Source organism: Aythya ferina, assembly GCF_964211825.1.
Source record: "Aythya ferina genome assembly, chromosome: 9".
NCBI lineage: Eukaryota > Metazoa > Chordata > Aves > Anseriformes > Anatidae > Aythya > Aythya ferina.
In genome coordinates, this window is record NC_140305.1 from 18,166,105 (window position 1) to 18,182,587 (window position 16,483).

The 16,483-nt window shown below is 43.7% G+C and overlaps 1 protein-coding gene across 18 annotated transcripts in view; it reads left to right on the forward strand.

Annotated features, from left to right (window-relative positions):
• Positions 1-1,945: 1,945 nt before the first annotated feature.
• LRCH3 (leucine rich repeats and calponin homology domain containing 3) overlaps positions 1,946-16,483 on the forward strand; it is a 64,400-nt gene continuing 49,862 nt past the window's right edge. For all 18 annotated transcript variants that reach the window (XM_084529073.1, XM_084529072.1, XM_084529064.1 and 15 more), the window contains exon 1: positions 1,946-2,258. In XM_084529073.1, coding sequence (XP_084385199.1) covers positions 1,949-2,258 — 310 coding nt within the window. In that variant the 5' untranslated portion in view covers positions 1,946-1,948. The remainder of the gene's footprint in view (positions 2,259-16,483) is intronic.

Sequence of the window (16,483 nt, forward strand, 5' to 3'; positions counted from 1 at the left end):
GGAGTACTGCGCAGGCAGTACGAGAGTAACAAATATTACAAATATCTCAAGTTCATCAGCATCCTCTGCAAATGGAGTTTACACATCTCCCATTTTTCTTAAACTTTTGCTTACTATTTCTTTCTGTAAGTTTTTCTTTTCTCAAACTTAATGCAATAACTTCAAATTTTTGGATAATTTCATAGAAATAAATGTAACAGTTCACAAGAAAGTCAGTGGCATGGTAGAGTTCCTTGCATTCCCAGACACAGGATTTTCATCTTGCAAACCTTGACCCAGAGGGTTTTCTGTGGCTCATACAAATGGCCAGAGGCATGCAATCTAACGGCACTTGCTTGTATATACCAAAGAGAGGTAAAATGTGAAGTTGATTGAAATTTGTCAGGCGTCTTGAAATTGGCCAAAACTGGGGAATGTCAATGGAAGAAAGCCCTCAGTCTACCAGCATGTGTAAGGCATTGAGCAGGAGCATGTAGTCACTTGCTGCAGGCATAGCTTTGTGTATCCGAATCTGCAGGATGGTAAGGTCTGGGGCATTCTCAATATTAATTTATGATTCCTAAAAGTGAGGCACCTGTTCAGGAATAACATACAGTTAAAGCTGCTTCCAGCCCAGGAATTGATGAGTTTAACCCTGTTCTGTAGCAATGGAGTTTAGGTACAGCCACATAAAAGGATGGTTGGTTGCTGCATCCACAATTGTTCATGGTGTTTGAAGTGGTTTTACTTCGTTTTATTTTTCTTGAAGAGTTTACATTGGATTTCTTACAGAACTGGTTTCCTTGCGTTTTTATCTCAAATTCCAAGTTAACTGGTGTTTACTGGGGACTTCAATGTTTGAAGAGCATTGACTGTAGAAGGGCTTTCATTCATACAGCAATTTTAAAGTCCAAATGCATCCCTGATGCTATATAGAACTGAAACCATTATTTTTAATGTTGACAAGTATACCTTAGCAGAAATGAACTAAGCAAAATGGTGTTAAGGTGTTTTTTCTTAATTACTAGTAGGATTTTTTTTGACAAATGAAAGATGTCCCACTGTTAGAATTTGAGTAGATAATGTGGCGTCAGTCATTCTGTTTCCATGTATACATTTTCCATGTGCCAGGATGCAACAAAAAAAACTCTTTTGCATCAACATAGATGCAAAACATTGATGCAATGCATCAAAAAAAAAAAAAAAGCTAGTTTGTATTTAATGAGAAGATGCTTTACACTGTACCTTTTGGTATTTTTTGGAGAAGTTATTACATTTGATCTATTCTGAAGCTGTTAATTTTTTTTTAAATAAAAAGTTACAGGTTTCATGCTGTCTTGTCCCTGTCATAACACTTGGGCAGTAATATGTTGGTTATATCAGAAAATGCATATATTTAAGGGGTTGTTAATGACTAAATCACTATTAAATGTTCTGAAGAATGTAACAAAAAAATAGTTGAATTTGAAGAAGGCTTGCGTTTGTTGCCTGTGTTGGGAAAAGTAAGCACCTTTTGCAGTGGTGCTGTACAAGTTAATGTATATTGGTGTGACTAGCTGCCGATATCACAATCGGACAGGTGATATCACGATGTAACAGGGGTTTGCACTGCTGACGGGAGCTCTGCACCCTCACCCTCGCCTCACAGGATCAGCGCCAACACCCTGATAAACCTCTGCGGCCGCGGTTTTGAGTTAAGTGTGCTTGGCAGAGGGATGAGTATAAGCCATGGAAGGGGGTCAGGATGAACATAGTGCCCGTGTGTCTATGTGACGAGGCGCTGGGCACGGTAACTGCCCCGACCCCTGCCTTTGTTCAGGGCGGTGTCAGGGCGGGCCCCGCCATGGCCCTCACAGGCAGGGAGGGGATAAAGGAGGAGGGGGGGGAGCTTGGCGCATGCGCACTCCCCTCCCTCTCTGTCATGGCCGGCGCATGGGTCCCGTCCGCCCGGCCGGGGGGCGCCCCGCGCATGCGCAGCGCGGCACGAAGCCGGAGCGGCGGCAGCGGCGGCGGTGGGGAAATGGCGGCCGCGGGGCTGGCGGCGCCGGAGGGCGGCTCGGCGGGGATGCCGCTGGGCACCGCGGTGGCGACGGCGGCGGCGGCGGTGGCGGCGGTGTGTCCTTCTCCTCCGGCGGGCCCCGGCTCGTGGAGCCGTTCCTTGGACCGAGCTCTGGAAGAAGCGGCGGCCAGCGGCACGCTCAGCTTGAGCGGCAGGAAGCTCCGCGACTACCCGCGGGCCAGCGCCGCCAACCACGACCTCAGCGACACCACACGGGCCGGTGAGGGACCGGGGCGGGCACCGGCACCGGGACGGGGCAGCCCCTGACACAGCCCTGCCCGGGGATCTGAAGGGCTTGAGGCTCGGCTCTCAACCTGGGAGCTGCCTCAGGGGGTGCCCGGAGGGGTGGGGACCCCCCCACGCTCTCCCCGTTTAATTTTCTCCCCTCAGGAGCACTCAGAGAGGGGCTTCCCCGCTCCCCGTCTCTGTCCTGAGGCGATGCTGGGCGTGCTGCTCCTCTCGGGCTGCTGCTCCCTCCCCGCCCTGCCTCTGCCCCTCTGCAGAGCTCCTGGGCTGCTCCGCTGGGCCTCGCCTCCGTGTCCCCAGCGGGGAGGGGTTCCCCTGCTCAGAAACTGAGTTTTAAAAAGAGTTTTAGGGGGTTTGTCGCAGCGCCTGCTGCTCGCCTCTGGGGTTTTAGCAGGGCAGGAGCTCGTTCGGAGGTGTGTGTGTGTCTGTGAGCATCGCTGAGTATCTCTGTGTGTGCATACACACCCCCAGCATCCTTCCCTATCAACATTTTGCTCTGTTGACAGAGGAAAAAACACTTTGCAAGCTGGCTGGTGTGTATGAGCTGCAGGCAGGTGTTTCTCGTGCTCTTACACTGCTGTTATTATCGCTTCTGACAGCCATGAGCAAGGTGTGAAAGGCGCTCTGAGTGGAATCGTGTCCTCTTCCCCTTCTTTCTGCATGGAGAAAAAACATTAAGGCTTTAAAAATTATTTTGCAAGGTAGAGCGTTCAATAAGCCTGTGTTTTCTCCTCTGCTCCCTAAATATGTTCCCAGGAGACTAAGAATGTATATTTATCCTGTGAGCACCTCAATTGTAAGGAAGAACGCGTGTAAACACCTGTGGCATATGTTAACATGGCTCCTTATTAATTGGAGAGAGAAAAAACAAGGAGGGTTTGTATAGGATGGAGTAGTTTTCTTAATGCATTATATACAGAAAACTTAGCTTACGTTTATTTTAACTGTCTGGTTGTGTAACTGAGGTTGCAGTGGTTTTGGGAGGCATCAGCAGGCCGTTTGGTTTCAGCTTAGTTTACTTACGCAGTCATCTAGATTTTGTCATGCTTTGTGTTTATAACTTTGTCAGTTGCGTTGCCCTGCTTTTGTTTGAAGATACTAGCTTAAAAATAAACTCCCAACATGGCTTTTTGGAAATTACCATCTGTATTAGTGAGTGTCTTGATGCCCTGCCAGTGAAGTATTTCAAAATGGAGCCTTCTTTAAAATTGCCCAACTTGGTGCTCTGTCACAGAATGTCCTATTCGTGCAAAAATCTCTCACTAATATGAAAAAAATCCGAGACAAATGTGGTTTGTCTGGTTTAAACGCATCTGTAAGCTGAAAGTGCTCCTTGTTAGGGTGTAATTTTTTTGTTTGAAGGATTTTTGCACAAGTGCAGTAGCACAGTGAACGCGTAGTGGGCTAATCTGTGGGTAAATGCGACGTAAGCATTTATGGGAGATTTGGGCTTTTTGTTTATAACGCTATTCATTTACTGTACTCTTAAACAATTTGTGGGAATTCTGGTTTCCACCGAGGTTCCCATCTATTGTGATGCCCATTCGCATTGTAGTTGTTCAAGAAGCATTAAATTCTAATAAGCGGTAGTGCATACCATACACTGCTGTGTGTTTATCATCACAATGAACCTTAGAAAAAGCTAGGGCTGTTCTGAACTTGTACGAAGCAAAGCTTATAGAGTGAAGGGGGGAGCATTCTCTTTTAAAGTCTCAGTTCTGAAGGCTGCTGTGAGTAACTCCATCTCGTGCCTTTTTTTAGTGTAATGTGGTGTAAGGCTAGCAGTGGGGAAAAATCCGTGCGAGTGCTTTTGCCCCCAATACTGAGCTACAAATTTAATGCACTTCCTTCTCCGTGTTAATATCTTTCCCGTGAAGCTTCCAATTATATGGTAGCAGCCACAAATCATAATGTGCAAATGTGTATGAAGTGTTATAAACACTTAAAATAGCCTCCTTGTGTGCTGTGCTACAAGGACTCGAAGCACGTCAGATGGAGCGTGCATGTGTGGAGTTTCCCCAAAACCATTGGAATTACTCCCAAACTGTAAAAGTGAAGATGAAAGAACGTATATGCAAATCTTACTCCATTTTATGTGCCAGAATAGACACTTCTCTAGTGTGAATCACGTTATACTGGTATAGCTCATTCCAATTCTTCTAGTAATAAAAATAATTGCACGTCACTGTTACTGCATCCATCTTAAAGTGGTGGGAGTTAATCACATCCCTCATTAACGTAACTATGCTGCTAGCAAACTGGCAGCTAGCGTAGCCTTAAGCCTTAGCAGAATCAGTGGCCTTACCTGGAAGGTGCTAACACAAATGAACCACCAGAGCAGGTCAGCAGGAGGAACAAGGAGCTAGAGATCAGGTGCTGGATCAGGTTAGTTGGGTGCTCGGTGCAGGTTTTAAGGTTGGTGATGCACAAGGGCAGAATATCTAAATCAGCTAAAAATATATATATATTTTGAAGTATTAAATGAATGTAAAGAGCACATCTCTTTGCATATTTCCTGGCTTCAGAGCTGACAGTTCTCCTAACCCTAGTGCTCAAGCTCCAGTAGCTGCTTTTTGCATACTCGTTTCCTAATTCTAGTTATTAACTAGGTAAATAAGCAGTGGTTTCACATTAGTGAAAATTGCAGAAGCATTTACTAGACCAAATTCCAATTTATGTAATCTTATTTAAGCTTATTTTTCTCCACTTGTACCTGCTTTCAGATAGCTCTGGACTGTGTTGAGATCATTACATCCCCCCTCTCGCCCCACCCCATTACAGTTGTCTTGCCTGTTTTGTTTCCACTACGGTGTTCCTATACAGAGATACCATTTTCAGGTGAGCTGTAGCCCTCTGATGAGACCTAAGTTGCATGCGGCACCCCCTTCTCATCACCTGGCCTTGGTAATATAGTAATTAATATAATATTTCTGTTAAGCATCAGTGGGAAAATTAGGTTCCTCATTAATCGTTTGCCTCAATCACAAAATGTCAGTGGAAATATCAGAGCCCCAGCTGCCTCCAGATGCTGGAGACCCATGGAAAGCATCTGAAACCAAGATCGGTGCCCAGGGTTGTTTTCAGACCTGAGTAGGTAACTTACGAAGGCATTGAAGTAATAACGAGTTTGTGGTTGGTTTGCACTTTGACTGGAATTAAGATCATGTAAGGAGCAGGGAAGACCAAGGGCAAGGCAGCCAGCTGGTATTCGTGCTCATCCTTACAGCCTGGAATTATAGGAAGTGACTCAAGCTTGCAAAACTTATTGATGATGAAGAATGAGCAAACTTCTTTGTCACCAAAGCAAGGATGTGCTTCTCTTTTTCTTTCACGCTCCTTCACTGTTACCTATCTCCGTTTAATTTGGGTTGAATTATAATCCATTTGTTCGTTCCACTCTCCTTTTCAACAAGGGAATAGGAAAAGGACGGGCCATCCGAGTTAAATAAGAAAGGAAATGTAGTTGCATTTCGCCAGTCCTAATGTAGACTCTGATGTCATTATTTGACAGCTTTCCCAGTGGCCTAAAGCATACATAGAGCAGAGAAATGATTTGTCAAACCTGCCGTGACAGCTGTAATTACCTAAACCACTCAGCCTCCATTTTTAAAGGCGAAAATGGGAATCTGTGGCTTTTTGCAATATAAAAAATGGCTGTTGTATGGAAATTGACTGGTACGATAACTATGTGCTGAGCACTCTATCTTGTTTCTGGAATATATTAATAGAGAACAAGGGCTCTGAAAAGGGGGGAAAAAAAAAAAAAAAAAGGTTATCTGCTGCTGCATTGTGAAACACTTTGCCAGTAAGGTATCGCTGTAGTTTTCTTCTTAGCAGCTCTCCACAGAAACAGTAAAGGCTGAGCATATGTCAATGCAACTTCTGTATGCTAAATGCTTGCGTGCTTTTAGATGGATTACAGTGACTACGAGCGTTCTCCAGTACGAGGCCTCATTGGTATTTTTAACTTCTGCCAGAAATTTAGTTGATGAAATGTAAAACAGCGTGAAAAGTACAGCATGGCTCGTATAGCAGCGTCCATAACTCCCAAACATGGATCCTTATAGCCACAACAGCAAAGTCCAAACCATGCTGAAATTAAACAATTGTTTGAAGAAAACTCTGGGTTACTGTAGGAATGTAATTTCATTATGGTCTTTAAGATGCCTTGGAGGGGGACGGGATGGTTCTCCATTCAAGCAGCAGGGGTTTTGTCACAAGAGCGTACAGTGTTGGCTGCTTATCCCTAAAGTTGCTGCATTAAAACTCAAAACTTAGCATTTCATTAGGGTAGTTCAGACTCATGCTGAGATGTGTATACCTGCCTCCACCCTTACCAAATCCCAAATGAAAATATGCTCCCCAGAATTTCCAGAAGTAGGGAAAGAGGGAGGGAAGGTGACGCTCTGTCCCCAAACTTAGTGGCTTAGCAAACAAAGGCTCTTTAGTTTTAGACAGTAATCTAGCTTGTTGCATCCAGTTGGGTTTTTCAGCCTTAGCTTCAAGCTGTGCCAGTCCCTTTTTAACTTGATTCTTGCTCCTTCTTGTTTCCTTCCTGCTGTTAGAAGGTCTGCACCACGCGTGTGTTCTGTGCATGACTCCTGGCACTTCCTAATCAGGGCTCGAGGCATTATCTGAGTGAGGTGCTTTGGGAAACTGAGGTCAGTTCTCTCGTTTTTTTGTTACCTTCTAAATATGGGGAGAAGCTGACCGTGGTAGTTTATGGGTTTTGCTGAAGGTGTTGGGGTGGGTTTTGATGGAGAGCTGAGGCTCGCAGCAGTGTTCAGAGCCTCTTGGCACGCAGGCAGTCCTTTTGCTTCATGTTTTATAGCAGCTGGGAAAGTGGAGTCTGAGCTTGTATTTTTTAAGCCTTGTTGCAATAAAACTAATACATGGCATTTGGAGTTCCTTTATTTTAGTGAGTTGACCTTAAAAAAAAAAAAAAAGGCACTCAGAGTCAGACTTTTACTACCAGCAAACCCTCCTAAGTGGTGTTCAGGATTGCATGTGTTTCTGATTACTTCTCGAGTCGTCCTCCACCTCCCTGCCTCCTTCACAGTCAGGTTTTATTGTAAGGACTCAGTGTTAGTTGGTTTTGGATATAACTGTAGCAACATAAAGAGGAGAACGGAGAGGGACTGATAGGTGAATACATCAGCTCCTCCAATCTCCTGAAGGACAGATTTGAGTTTAGGAAACAGGTGAATGAATGTTTTAGTTTCTCCTGCGGTGTCCTCCAGCCCTCTTCTGTGGCTTACCTGTGTTAAATGCTCCCTGAAGTCAGGTGGAAGTACGCAGCCTAAAGTCATCCACGCTCTCTGCTGATGCCAAAAGGGGAAGCTCTGCCTTCAGCTCCTGCTGCACAGTCAACACCAGTGCTCCCAGTGCCTTCCAGCAAGCTTGGTTTGTACCTACCAGGCTGAAAGCTGAGCCAGCAGCTCCTTGGCAGTTGGATCAAGTCCTCGGACAGCTCGCTGTGCCTTCCCGTGTTGGGCTGCCAGCAGACCCAAGGGTGGAAAGACTACATGGGGTGAGGAGAAATAGAGGGCCTGGTTTGGCTGACGTGTAAACTGGTATCAACTGAATCACACCTTAATTCGATTTTGAAACCCTTTACCACTGACCTATTGCAGATTTGCTAAGTATTTTTTGTAAAACAGCAAGCCTTTGAGTCGGTGGGCCTGGGAATTTCTTGGTTTCCAGCACAGCTTACAGAGCTGGGTTGCATTTGGTGAAACTTCGTTGCTGACAGGTTTGGATCTCCTGCTTTCATCTGGCTAAACACATCGTTCTCTGCAAGTAATTTTAAACGGATGGTTTGCGTTTAGCTGGAGACTGCAGCAGACATAATTAGCTTCTCTAGTGGAAGAACCAGCAGTAAAGAGTTAGTTACAACAAATGCTGCAAATTATACAGCCTGTGTTAAAAACGACATGACGTGGTTGAGAAGGCTGCAACTCAAGGGTTTATGCTCCATTCAAGGGTTCTTCTGCCTTTAATAATTAATCAGGCTTGGAGCGCATGGTTTCCGAGGTTGGCCAAGCAGCCCAGATGAATAGCAGTTGTGTATTTAGCTGAAGTCACGGGCTGAGCAGTGTGCTTTTTTCTTTTATCTGCTGATAGCCCCCTCCCAGCAGTGAAGGGGGGAAAAACCCATTCATGTTAGAAGTGTCTTGGAGGTTAGACTGTTTGGTGTATTAAAGGAGTTCAAGTATTTCTTTAGTTCTCTGGATTATACATATTTAAAGAGGACTCTGATCTTTTTTTTATAGGATTGTTTTGCATAAACTAGCACTTTATATATATGCAAGAAGAGGGCCTTATTTTTCACTTTGAAGTCCCCCAAAGTGTTCCTATAGTCCTATATTTCAGCATCACTTATGATTGCACACTACAAACCACTGCTGTTAATGACAGAGCACAGAAGTCTCTGTAGAGGAGAGCCTTTGTTCTTTCCCGGCTGGTCATGTTATTGATTTGAAAGTGAAAATATTTGCAGTCCTGGTCTTCTCTGAATGCAGCCGAAGCACTCCAAAATGAGGACATGCCTAAAAAATCCCACTTTCCGTGCAGCCCAGGTGTTGACTCCATGGTTTTTAACCATGCCCTGCTTTGCGCAGAGGCCAGTGGGATCAGTGAGCATCTATTCTTTTTTTTTTTTTTTTTTCCTCCTATTGTGCAACCAACCATGTGAATTTCATTCTCCTTATTCTACATACTGTTGAAATGTAGCTGTGAATCCCGGACTGTGTTACTGTTGCCTTGGGCTTTGGTTAGTGCTCCCCACTGTTGAAAAGGCTTCAAACACCATTTTCCATGTGATCTCTGAAATGAAGCAAGGTCGTGGTACTGCATTTTACAGATACAAATCTTGGAATTGCACAGAGCCTGAAAGCATTCGCTGATTTGGGGTACCAAGTTCAAAGCACTTTGTGCCTGGAGGTTTTAGGCAACCCAGACATTGCAGGTTTTTTATATATACTTTTAAAAACGCAGTTCTTAACTTCCAATACCTTGGTGACTCCTCAGTAGTACTGGAAATCAAACCCAACATCTAGAACAATGGAAACGTGCGATTGAAGACCTTGGAAAAATACATTAGAAGATTTGCTTAGTGCTATGAAGGAAATACGTGGCAGTGACAGGATGCAATCCATTTTCCCAAAGCAGCCTTCCTCCACTTTGGGGTAAGCCTTCCCTTTTTCTTCCTGTAGTTCTCTGCTTTGTTCCTGATGGCTTTTCAGCAACAGGCTCTTGCAGAAGGCCTTTGCTGTGATCAGCCATCATTCTTCAGTAAGCTTATCTTGTCTGAAGAGATCTGCTTGAACAGAAAAATCTCAAAGAGGAACGAAAAGTGGCGTGTGGTTATTATAATCAAAGACCTGTGGGCAGTAGCAATGCACAGGAAGTGAGAAATTAGTTCCGTGGGCATCTTTGATTACGGACTGTTCCGTCTGCTTGAGTTTCCAGTCTTACCTAAGAGTTCAACTTATTTTTTTTTGAAAAAATGAAGTCTTGGTGCCTCTTCCAGGTTATGTTTTGGTGCCGAATCCTGGGTAGAGGCTGGATATCTAGATGCAGACTGACAGAATCACGCTGGCATCCGCATGACTCGTGAGCACTGTCCAAACGCCTGTTGCGTCTCTTTCCTGAGCCAGTTGGGCTGCTGCGGGTTGTCCTTCCCTGGGGGCAATTTTGGGCAGTGCTCAGCCTCTGTGCTGTGCTGGTGTTTGGGAGCGGAGGAGTAGGGGCACGTGCAGAGCTTGGGATCTGTGCCTGGTACCGGAGGGAACAGCTCGGGCAGGGTGGGCTCCTCCGTGCATTCGTGTCGGGTGTCCCTAGCACCATGTTGTTGTCTCCGTTTTCTCTTCTGTCCCCCTTTTGGCTCATCTGCTTCAGCCCAGCTCGCACCTCCTAGCTCCATTCTTCTCCAAGCTGTTACTGCAGAAAAAGAGGAATAATCTACATCTTAGCATTTGGTAGAAAATTTCTTTTAAATCCAAGGAGACCATTAATTTTAGGGTGCTGATGAGACAAGTCGTAATTTAAGCCTGCTTAATTCACTCTTACCGTTATTTATGGCCGTGTATATTACCTCTCGGTTCAGTCATAGCCAAAGGCTTCTGTCAGCTGCTGTCGTAGGCGCTGTTCCCCAGGAGTAAAGGAGTCATTGAGCACAATAATAGCCACACAATTACGTGCTTGTCACTGCGTTGACTCCGAGCTCGGCTATAGAATAAATGTTTTTGTAGAGGGCCACGACTGAATGTGGTTATGGGCCATAAAAGATCTGCTACTTCCTTTTATTCTGCTGGCCTGCTAAGGGGCAGGTGGATTTTTGCTTAGTAGGGGAAAAAATTATCTTTGGGACTCATCTGTGCTAAAGCAGCAGACCGATCCTTTGAGCTATAAATGTGTTGCAAAGTGTTCGAGTATTGCATGTTTTATGGCTCTGTGCAAATCGTATCACGTCGTTTAGCGATGTCTCCTGTCAGAAGATTGTTGTAATTGCCATGAAAAGTTATACGGTGCCCGGGAAAGCCTAGAAGCTTTTCATCATCTTTGCAGGTGATTAAATGCTGGCTTTTCATTCTGAGCACGCAGATGGTTGTGATCGCAGTGAATAAATCTGAGAAATAAGTATGAATAAAAAGTCTGGTACCAACTGCATTTATCCTGGGTCTGAAACTAGGAGGGTCGCAAATCTTGATTACGCTCTTTTTGTTATGTGGTACAAGAATCTCATCCAGTTCATAGGATTTCATCTAGACCAAAGTATTAAACTACTAATAAAAGGAATGTTATAAACAGCTTTTCTTGCCAGAAATCTTTATTCCTTATGAAATTCCCTATGAAATGTGCTACGCGTGTTTTCCTGGAGTTTAACTTCTCCTGTGCCGTGGCATTCTGCTCCAATTGCATCTAGGGAAGGGCGTCGTGTTTGCTGCCATCGGTTAATTAATAAGCAGGGAGCACTCTGAGGAGGAAGGGCACAAAGCAAATGGCTCTAATCTGCCCGTATCCCTTCAGCGTGATGCAGTTCTTTTCAAGTCTTGACCGTATTGAATATCCAGTAGATGGAAATGCAGGGACTTTTTTTAGAAGCATGCAAAGCGTCCTTTACGAGCTGTTTGGGCAGGTTCTGGTGGAAGTTGAATGAGGCATTGTCTGCCCTGTTTTGGGGGAGGGATTTCCTTTTTCTAATGAATGACTACAACACATGTCTCTGGAGCTTTCTCAGTAGTAGTAATGAGAAATGTATCAGATACCTGACAATTGCTCAGGACCTTGGGGATTACGAAGGCAAATAAACACAAAAGCCTGACCAGAATTGTGAGTCCTTCTCTTTGCTCCTGCGTGGCACTGATATGAGGCAGAGAAGCTCTGTCTGTATGATGGCACAGCTACCTAACCCCTCACACTTAGAGATACACTTTATACATGTATGTTTCTCCACTGAGGACACTTTGGTCTACTTTTAAATCATATTAGAAGAAAATGTGTTCATATGTCAAAGAAGCAATGTGTCTTATTTTTGGTTGTTATGTTTCAATTCTGTTTCTGACCTTACAGAAATCCTTCCACCGCCGCTTCTCCAACCTCTTTGCATCTTGCTTTTTCTGTGCTGCTTGTGTGGTACGTGCTGCTTCCTCCCTGGGATGCCTGTGTGTGTATCAGAGGAGTTTAGAGAAGAGCTTGTGGCATATCGTTCTCCTTCCCAGGCAAAGCCATGTAATTTTAAAGCTGAAGAACACAATTTGTGCCCCATGAAGAAGGGGGAGGAAAAAAAATAATTGTAAAGTGTCTGTCTTATCTGGGGGACTTGAATTTTATTTCACTTCAAGTTTGATATTGAAAATACATTAAACCACTTTGTTTTATATGCCCTTGCTTCTTTCCATGCCAGTTGATTTGAAACTTACTATGTTGTGTAATTCATCAAACTGCATGTTGTGCAGGGATAGCAGTACAGAGGAGGAACTGGGCATGTTAACAGGTATAAAGCTGGAGATGCCCTTTTTGATCAGCAAAAAGTAACAGATCTTTAATTCATAGACCAGCATCAACCTACCTCTGACAGACAGCATCATCAGAGATGAGAGGATCAATGAAGAATCCAATACATTTGTACGTATTACATTGAAAATAAAGCTTTCATCTCTCTCAACACCAGTAGCAGCAGTTGCACAGTTGAACTGTAATAAATTTTATTGCACTCTGGCTGTTCGCAGGCTTGCCTCGTGTTACTTTCCACATAACAGCTTTTCCACGTGGCTCTCGCAACTTACAGACAAGTTCTTCCTGCTGCATGGCTGGTTTTAGCTGTTTAAGCAGGTGCCAAGCTTCAGTGGCAAACTTTCATTTGCCATATTTTTAATCAGCGTATGGCATCTCGTCTTGTGATCTCTGCCATTCATGCTAGCAACAAAAGTACAGTGCTCTATGATTTTTTTTTATGTAGTATAACTTGTCACAGTTAAAACAGCTGCTGCTGCTTTGGCTGTGGCTGCAGTCTCAGAGATGAAGGTCTTGTTTGTGAAGAATGGTAAATGTTATCAGGTGAAGCAGGCTATAAACTCAATTTTATTTTCAAATGTATTTTATGGTGGCACTTTCCACAAGTTCCTCTTTACTTCATAGCAGTCTGAAGAGTTTTATTTTACTTCGCTTAGAAGTGCAGATGTGTTTCTGAGTTTCTGGTGATCTCAGGATGCTTTGTCATCGTGTGCTTAAAGTAATGACAAAGTAATGAGATCAGTGTTGCTTTCAGAGCAAGAGCAATACTGCTGCTTCAGTACCATCGCTGTTGTTAAAGCCTCAGCATCATTTTTCAGTTTGTATAAACTTCAAATATTTTTGCTTGACTAATATTTTCCTACCCACACTGCTTTCTTGTTGCATATCATTTCCATATTTATAATGAGGCTAAATTAATAATTGAATGTGCTGTTTTTATGATGTATTTTCCTTTTTTTAAAATTGCTCAGCGGGGCCAATTAATGTGTGTATAACTGTCCCCCTGCATAATTCATTGGCTTTTTCTGGGGAAGATAAGTGGGTTAAATTTATGGTAAATGTATGGTTTTAACAACACTTGTAATTTCTAATAGGAAAAAAAATAGATGGGTTTAGAGGTTTGCACATGGATTGTGTGTCTTAGAATCTAGCAATAGGCCTAGCTCTATATTCAAAGCTTTTTTGTGCTATTTGCCTTAAAATTAATTTTAAGTAGATTTCCTTGGTTAGATAATTCCTTTTGGACCTAAAGAAATTTTAACGGGGCTGGGGGACGGGGAGAGATGAGTTATTTGCTTTGCACTTCCCCTCGCTGCTAACTCAGTGAAGCACTTGTGTAAAATGAAACCTGGCTCTGCTGGAAGCCAGTCAAGTATTTCTCGAGCGGTGGCAGCAGGCAGGGTGTCCTGTTGCTGAGGAGCAGGAGGAGGCTTTGGGTGTCCTTATGCTCGTGTCCACGTGTTAGAAAAACTGCTTTGTGCGTGCTAGCTTGGAGATTTTCCATTTGTGTTTTTGTTGGGTTTGCATATTTGCTTGTTTTTGAGTTAACGCTGCTTTGTTTGCAAGGTTTTGTGCATAGTTAGAGCTCTAAAAATAAGAGATGGTAAAATATTAATGATGAAGAGGGGTGCTGGTCATCTCTGGAAGTGGGATTCTCATCGTGCAGTGCAGGCAGTCGCCAGGCAGCTTTTATTCTGGGGCTCAGTGTTTGTCAAGGATTTTCCTATCAGGCAAGCAGCTTTCATTTTCCTGGTCCTTATGCTCCCTGCAACTCATCCTGAGCCAGCATAGCTGGGATTGCCTAGGCACAAAGCCGTCCATGGTGCTCCTCAGGAGCTGCAGGGATGGTGCCACAGCTTCCACACAGACCAGCCCAAAGCTTTCGAAGTGACTACTGCACTTTGAGCCGAATTTGCATCAATGACTCACAGGAGAAACGTTGACTGTTCACCCAGGGTTGGTTTTGAAAAAATACATTTTCAACTGCAGTCAGATCCCTTTGGGTTTTGTTTGTTGCCCTGGGTTTCATAACGTTTAATTTTTTTTTGTGAAAGGTTACACGCAAGACAGTTCAAAATATTAATTTGAGAAGGTACCATTCATTCTGAGCGCCTTGCTACTGTTTCTTAGCCAGCTTCGCTTTTACCATAATGAAGATGGATGAAATTGCGACCACCACTTCTGTAGGCCTTGATCCTTGCTAATGTCTGCGTGATGTGTTTTTGACTGAAGGTGACTTTTATGGTTTCCAGATTCAAAATTTATTTTATATTACGAACATATGTTTTGGCAATTGCTGTCATTTATCTCCTCATCTGGCTGGTCTCTGTTTGATGCGGGATACTTTCCATACATATCCCATACCATTTTTTTATTTCTTGACACTGAAATGGCTTGTACTGTACAGATGCCTTGGTCAGGCTCCATCTCCTTTTCTAGGATTCTGGCTATAATTGTCCTATTGAAAACTGCAGCACTGCTTGTGTAAAGTGTAACAGGCTTTTTTTGTTAGCAGTGATGTCAGCATGAGAGATGGCCTCAAGGAGTCATTAAGAGAACATAGGACTTTTGACTGCTAGGACTTTATTGACTTTTCAATAAAATACCATCCTGCTGAAGACAGATCAGTGTCTGCAGTGGCATGAGACGTATTCGGTGACCTTACTGCACGGTCTGATGAAGCTGTAGCTAAATGCCAGAAGTACGGAGGCACTCAATTAAGAACTTTGCACAAATGCGTTAATAACAGGCATAAAAATTTATAGAAACGCTTGCCTTTCTCTGAAAATAATTGGCCTTTTATTGTGAAATTACTTTTTTTTTTTTTTTAAGACCTCTGAGTTTTCAGTTCAGGTTTGAGCTGGTTTGTTTCTAATTCTCCATGAAGGACAATCCAAGCTGCTTTTTTAGCTAAAACTTCTTTGCACTGTCCGTCTATTACTGACTTTATTATATCATTTGACTTAAGTTGTCTGTGAGGGGAGAAAAGGAAATGTAGTCAGGTAATGTATTTTTAACTTCTTGGTGAAAAATACAGAGGGGAATATGCAAAGCTAGTGTGATACTGGGTTAAGTTGCAGCTGCTGCTAATATCCCTGTCCTGTTAACTGAAATGGTTACATGTGAGCATTCTTGTAGATGGAGAACAATATGTACAATATTAAGATGAATTGAAATCATTGCTAGCATTTCGTAAAATAAACAGATGAACGGTGGAAATACAGATCCTTTGTTGGTTGCATTTTACATTTCCAGCCCTTCTGACTGCCTTATTCTTGTCTTTATGGCATGCCAGGTCTCCCTCCCCGAGTTCCCGTTTGGTTGCCAAGCTGTTGGAACCGCTGAATGTGTGATGTATCTCACTGATATAGATGAAAGCCCCAGCAGAGCATTAAGCAAAGTGACAGTAACATACGATCTTCTCGCTGGGAGAACTCTCCATAGCTATGAGCAGATTGCTCGGGGTGGTTTCACAGAGCAGTAAGTGCACTTGGGGTACCTGAGCTGGTTACGGGACCACCAGGTCGGACAGCAAACCTCTGGTGAAGAGGCACTCTGCTGCCTGCCAGGGTGTTTCTAGGCTGGGTCAGAGCTGCCTAGGAGGTCTTGGTACTCTTCTGTCAGCAGTGTCATTACTGAGCATTGTACGTCATCTGCATTGTTTTGTATTAACCTGTGGTTTTGCTTTACCCACTTTATCTGCCCCTTCCCCACATCCCCCCATTTTGACTTGTCAGTGGATTTGATGCTGTGGTATCTGGCATAATATCTAGAGCCTAATCATGAAGTGTGGGAGCTAATATTTATCATACATTTATCTTCTGTGGGGAGTTGTGTGTGTAATGTAATTTCTTGGCAAGAGTCTTTTCTATTTTACGTAACGTCTTGCGTGTGCAGTGCCTTGTGTACATACCGTAAGTTATAGGCTTTCGCTGTAAAAAAAGCAAAAGTGAGAAATGGAACTGAAGGAGATGATGTACGTGAAAACCTAGAAGTGCTTACTGGCAGGCCTCAGACTATGAGAAAAATGTTTCTTTAAACTTACAGAAGTAAGGAAATGAAACGTCGCCAAGTGGAACTTGCAGCCTCCTCTCTGCTAACAAGCAGACGTCTCCCCCTTACAGCACAGCTTAGCCACCTGTTCGGGAGGTGGCAGCCTGGCATTTGTCCTGTAATGAAGCA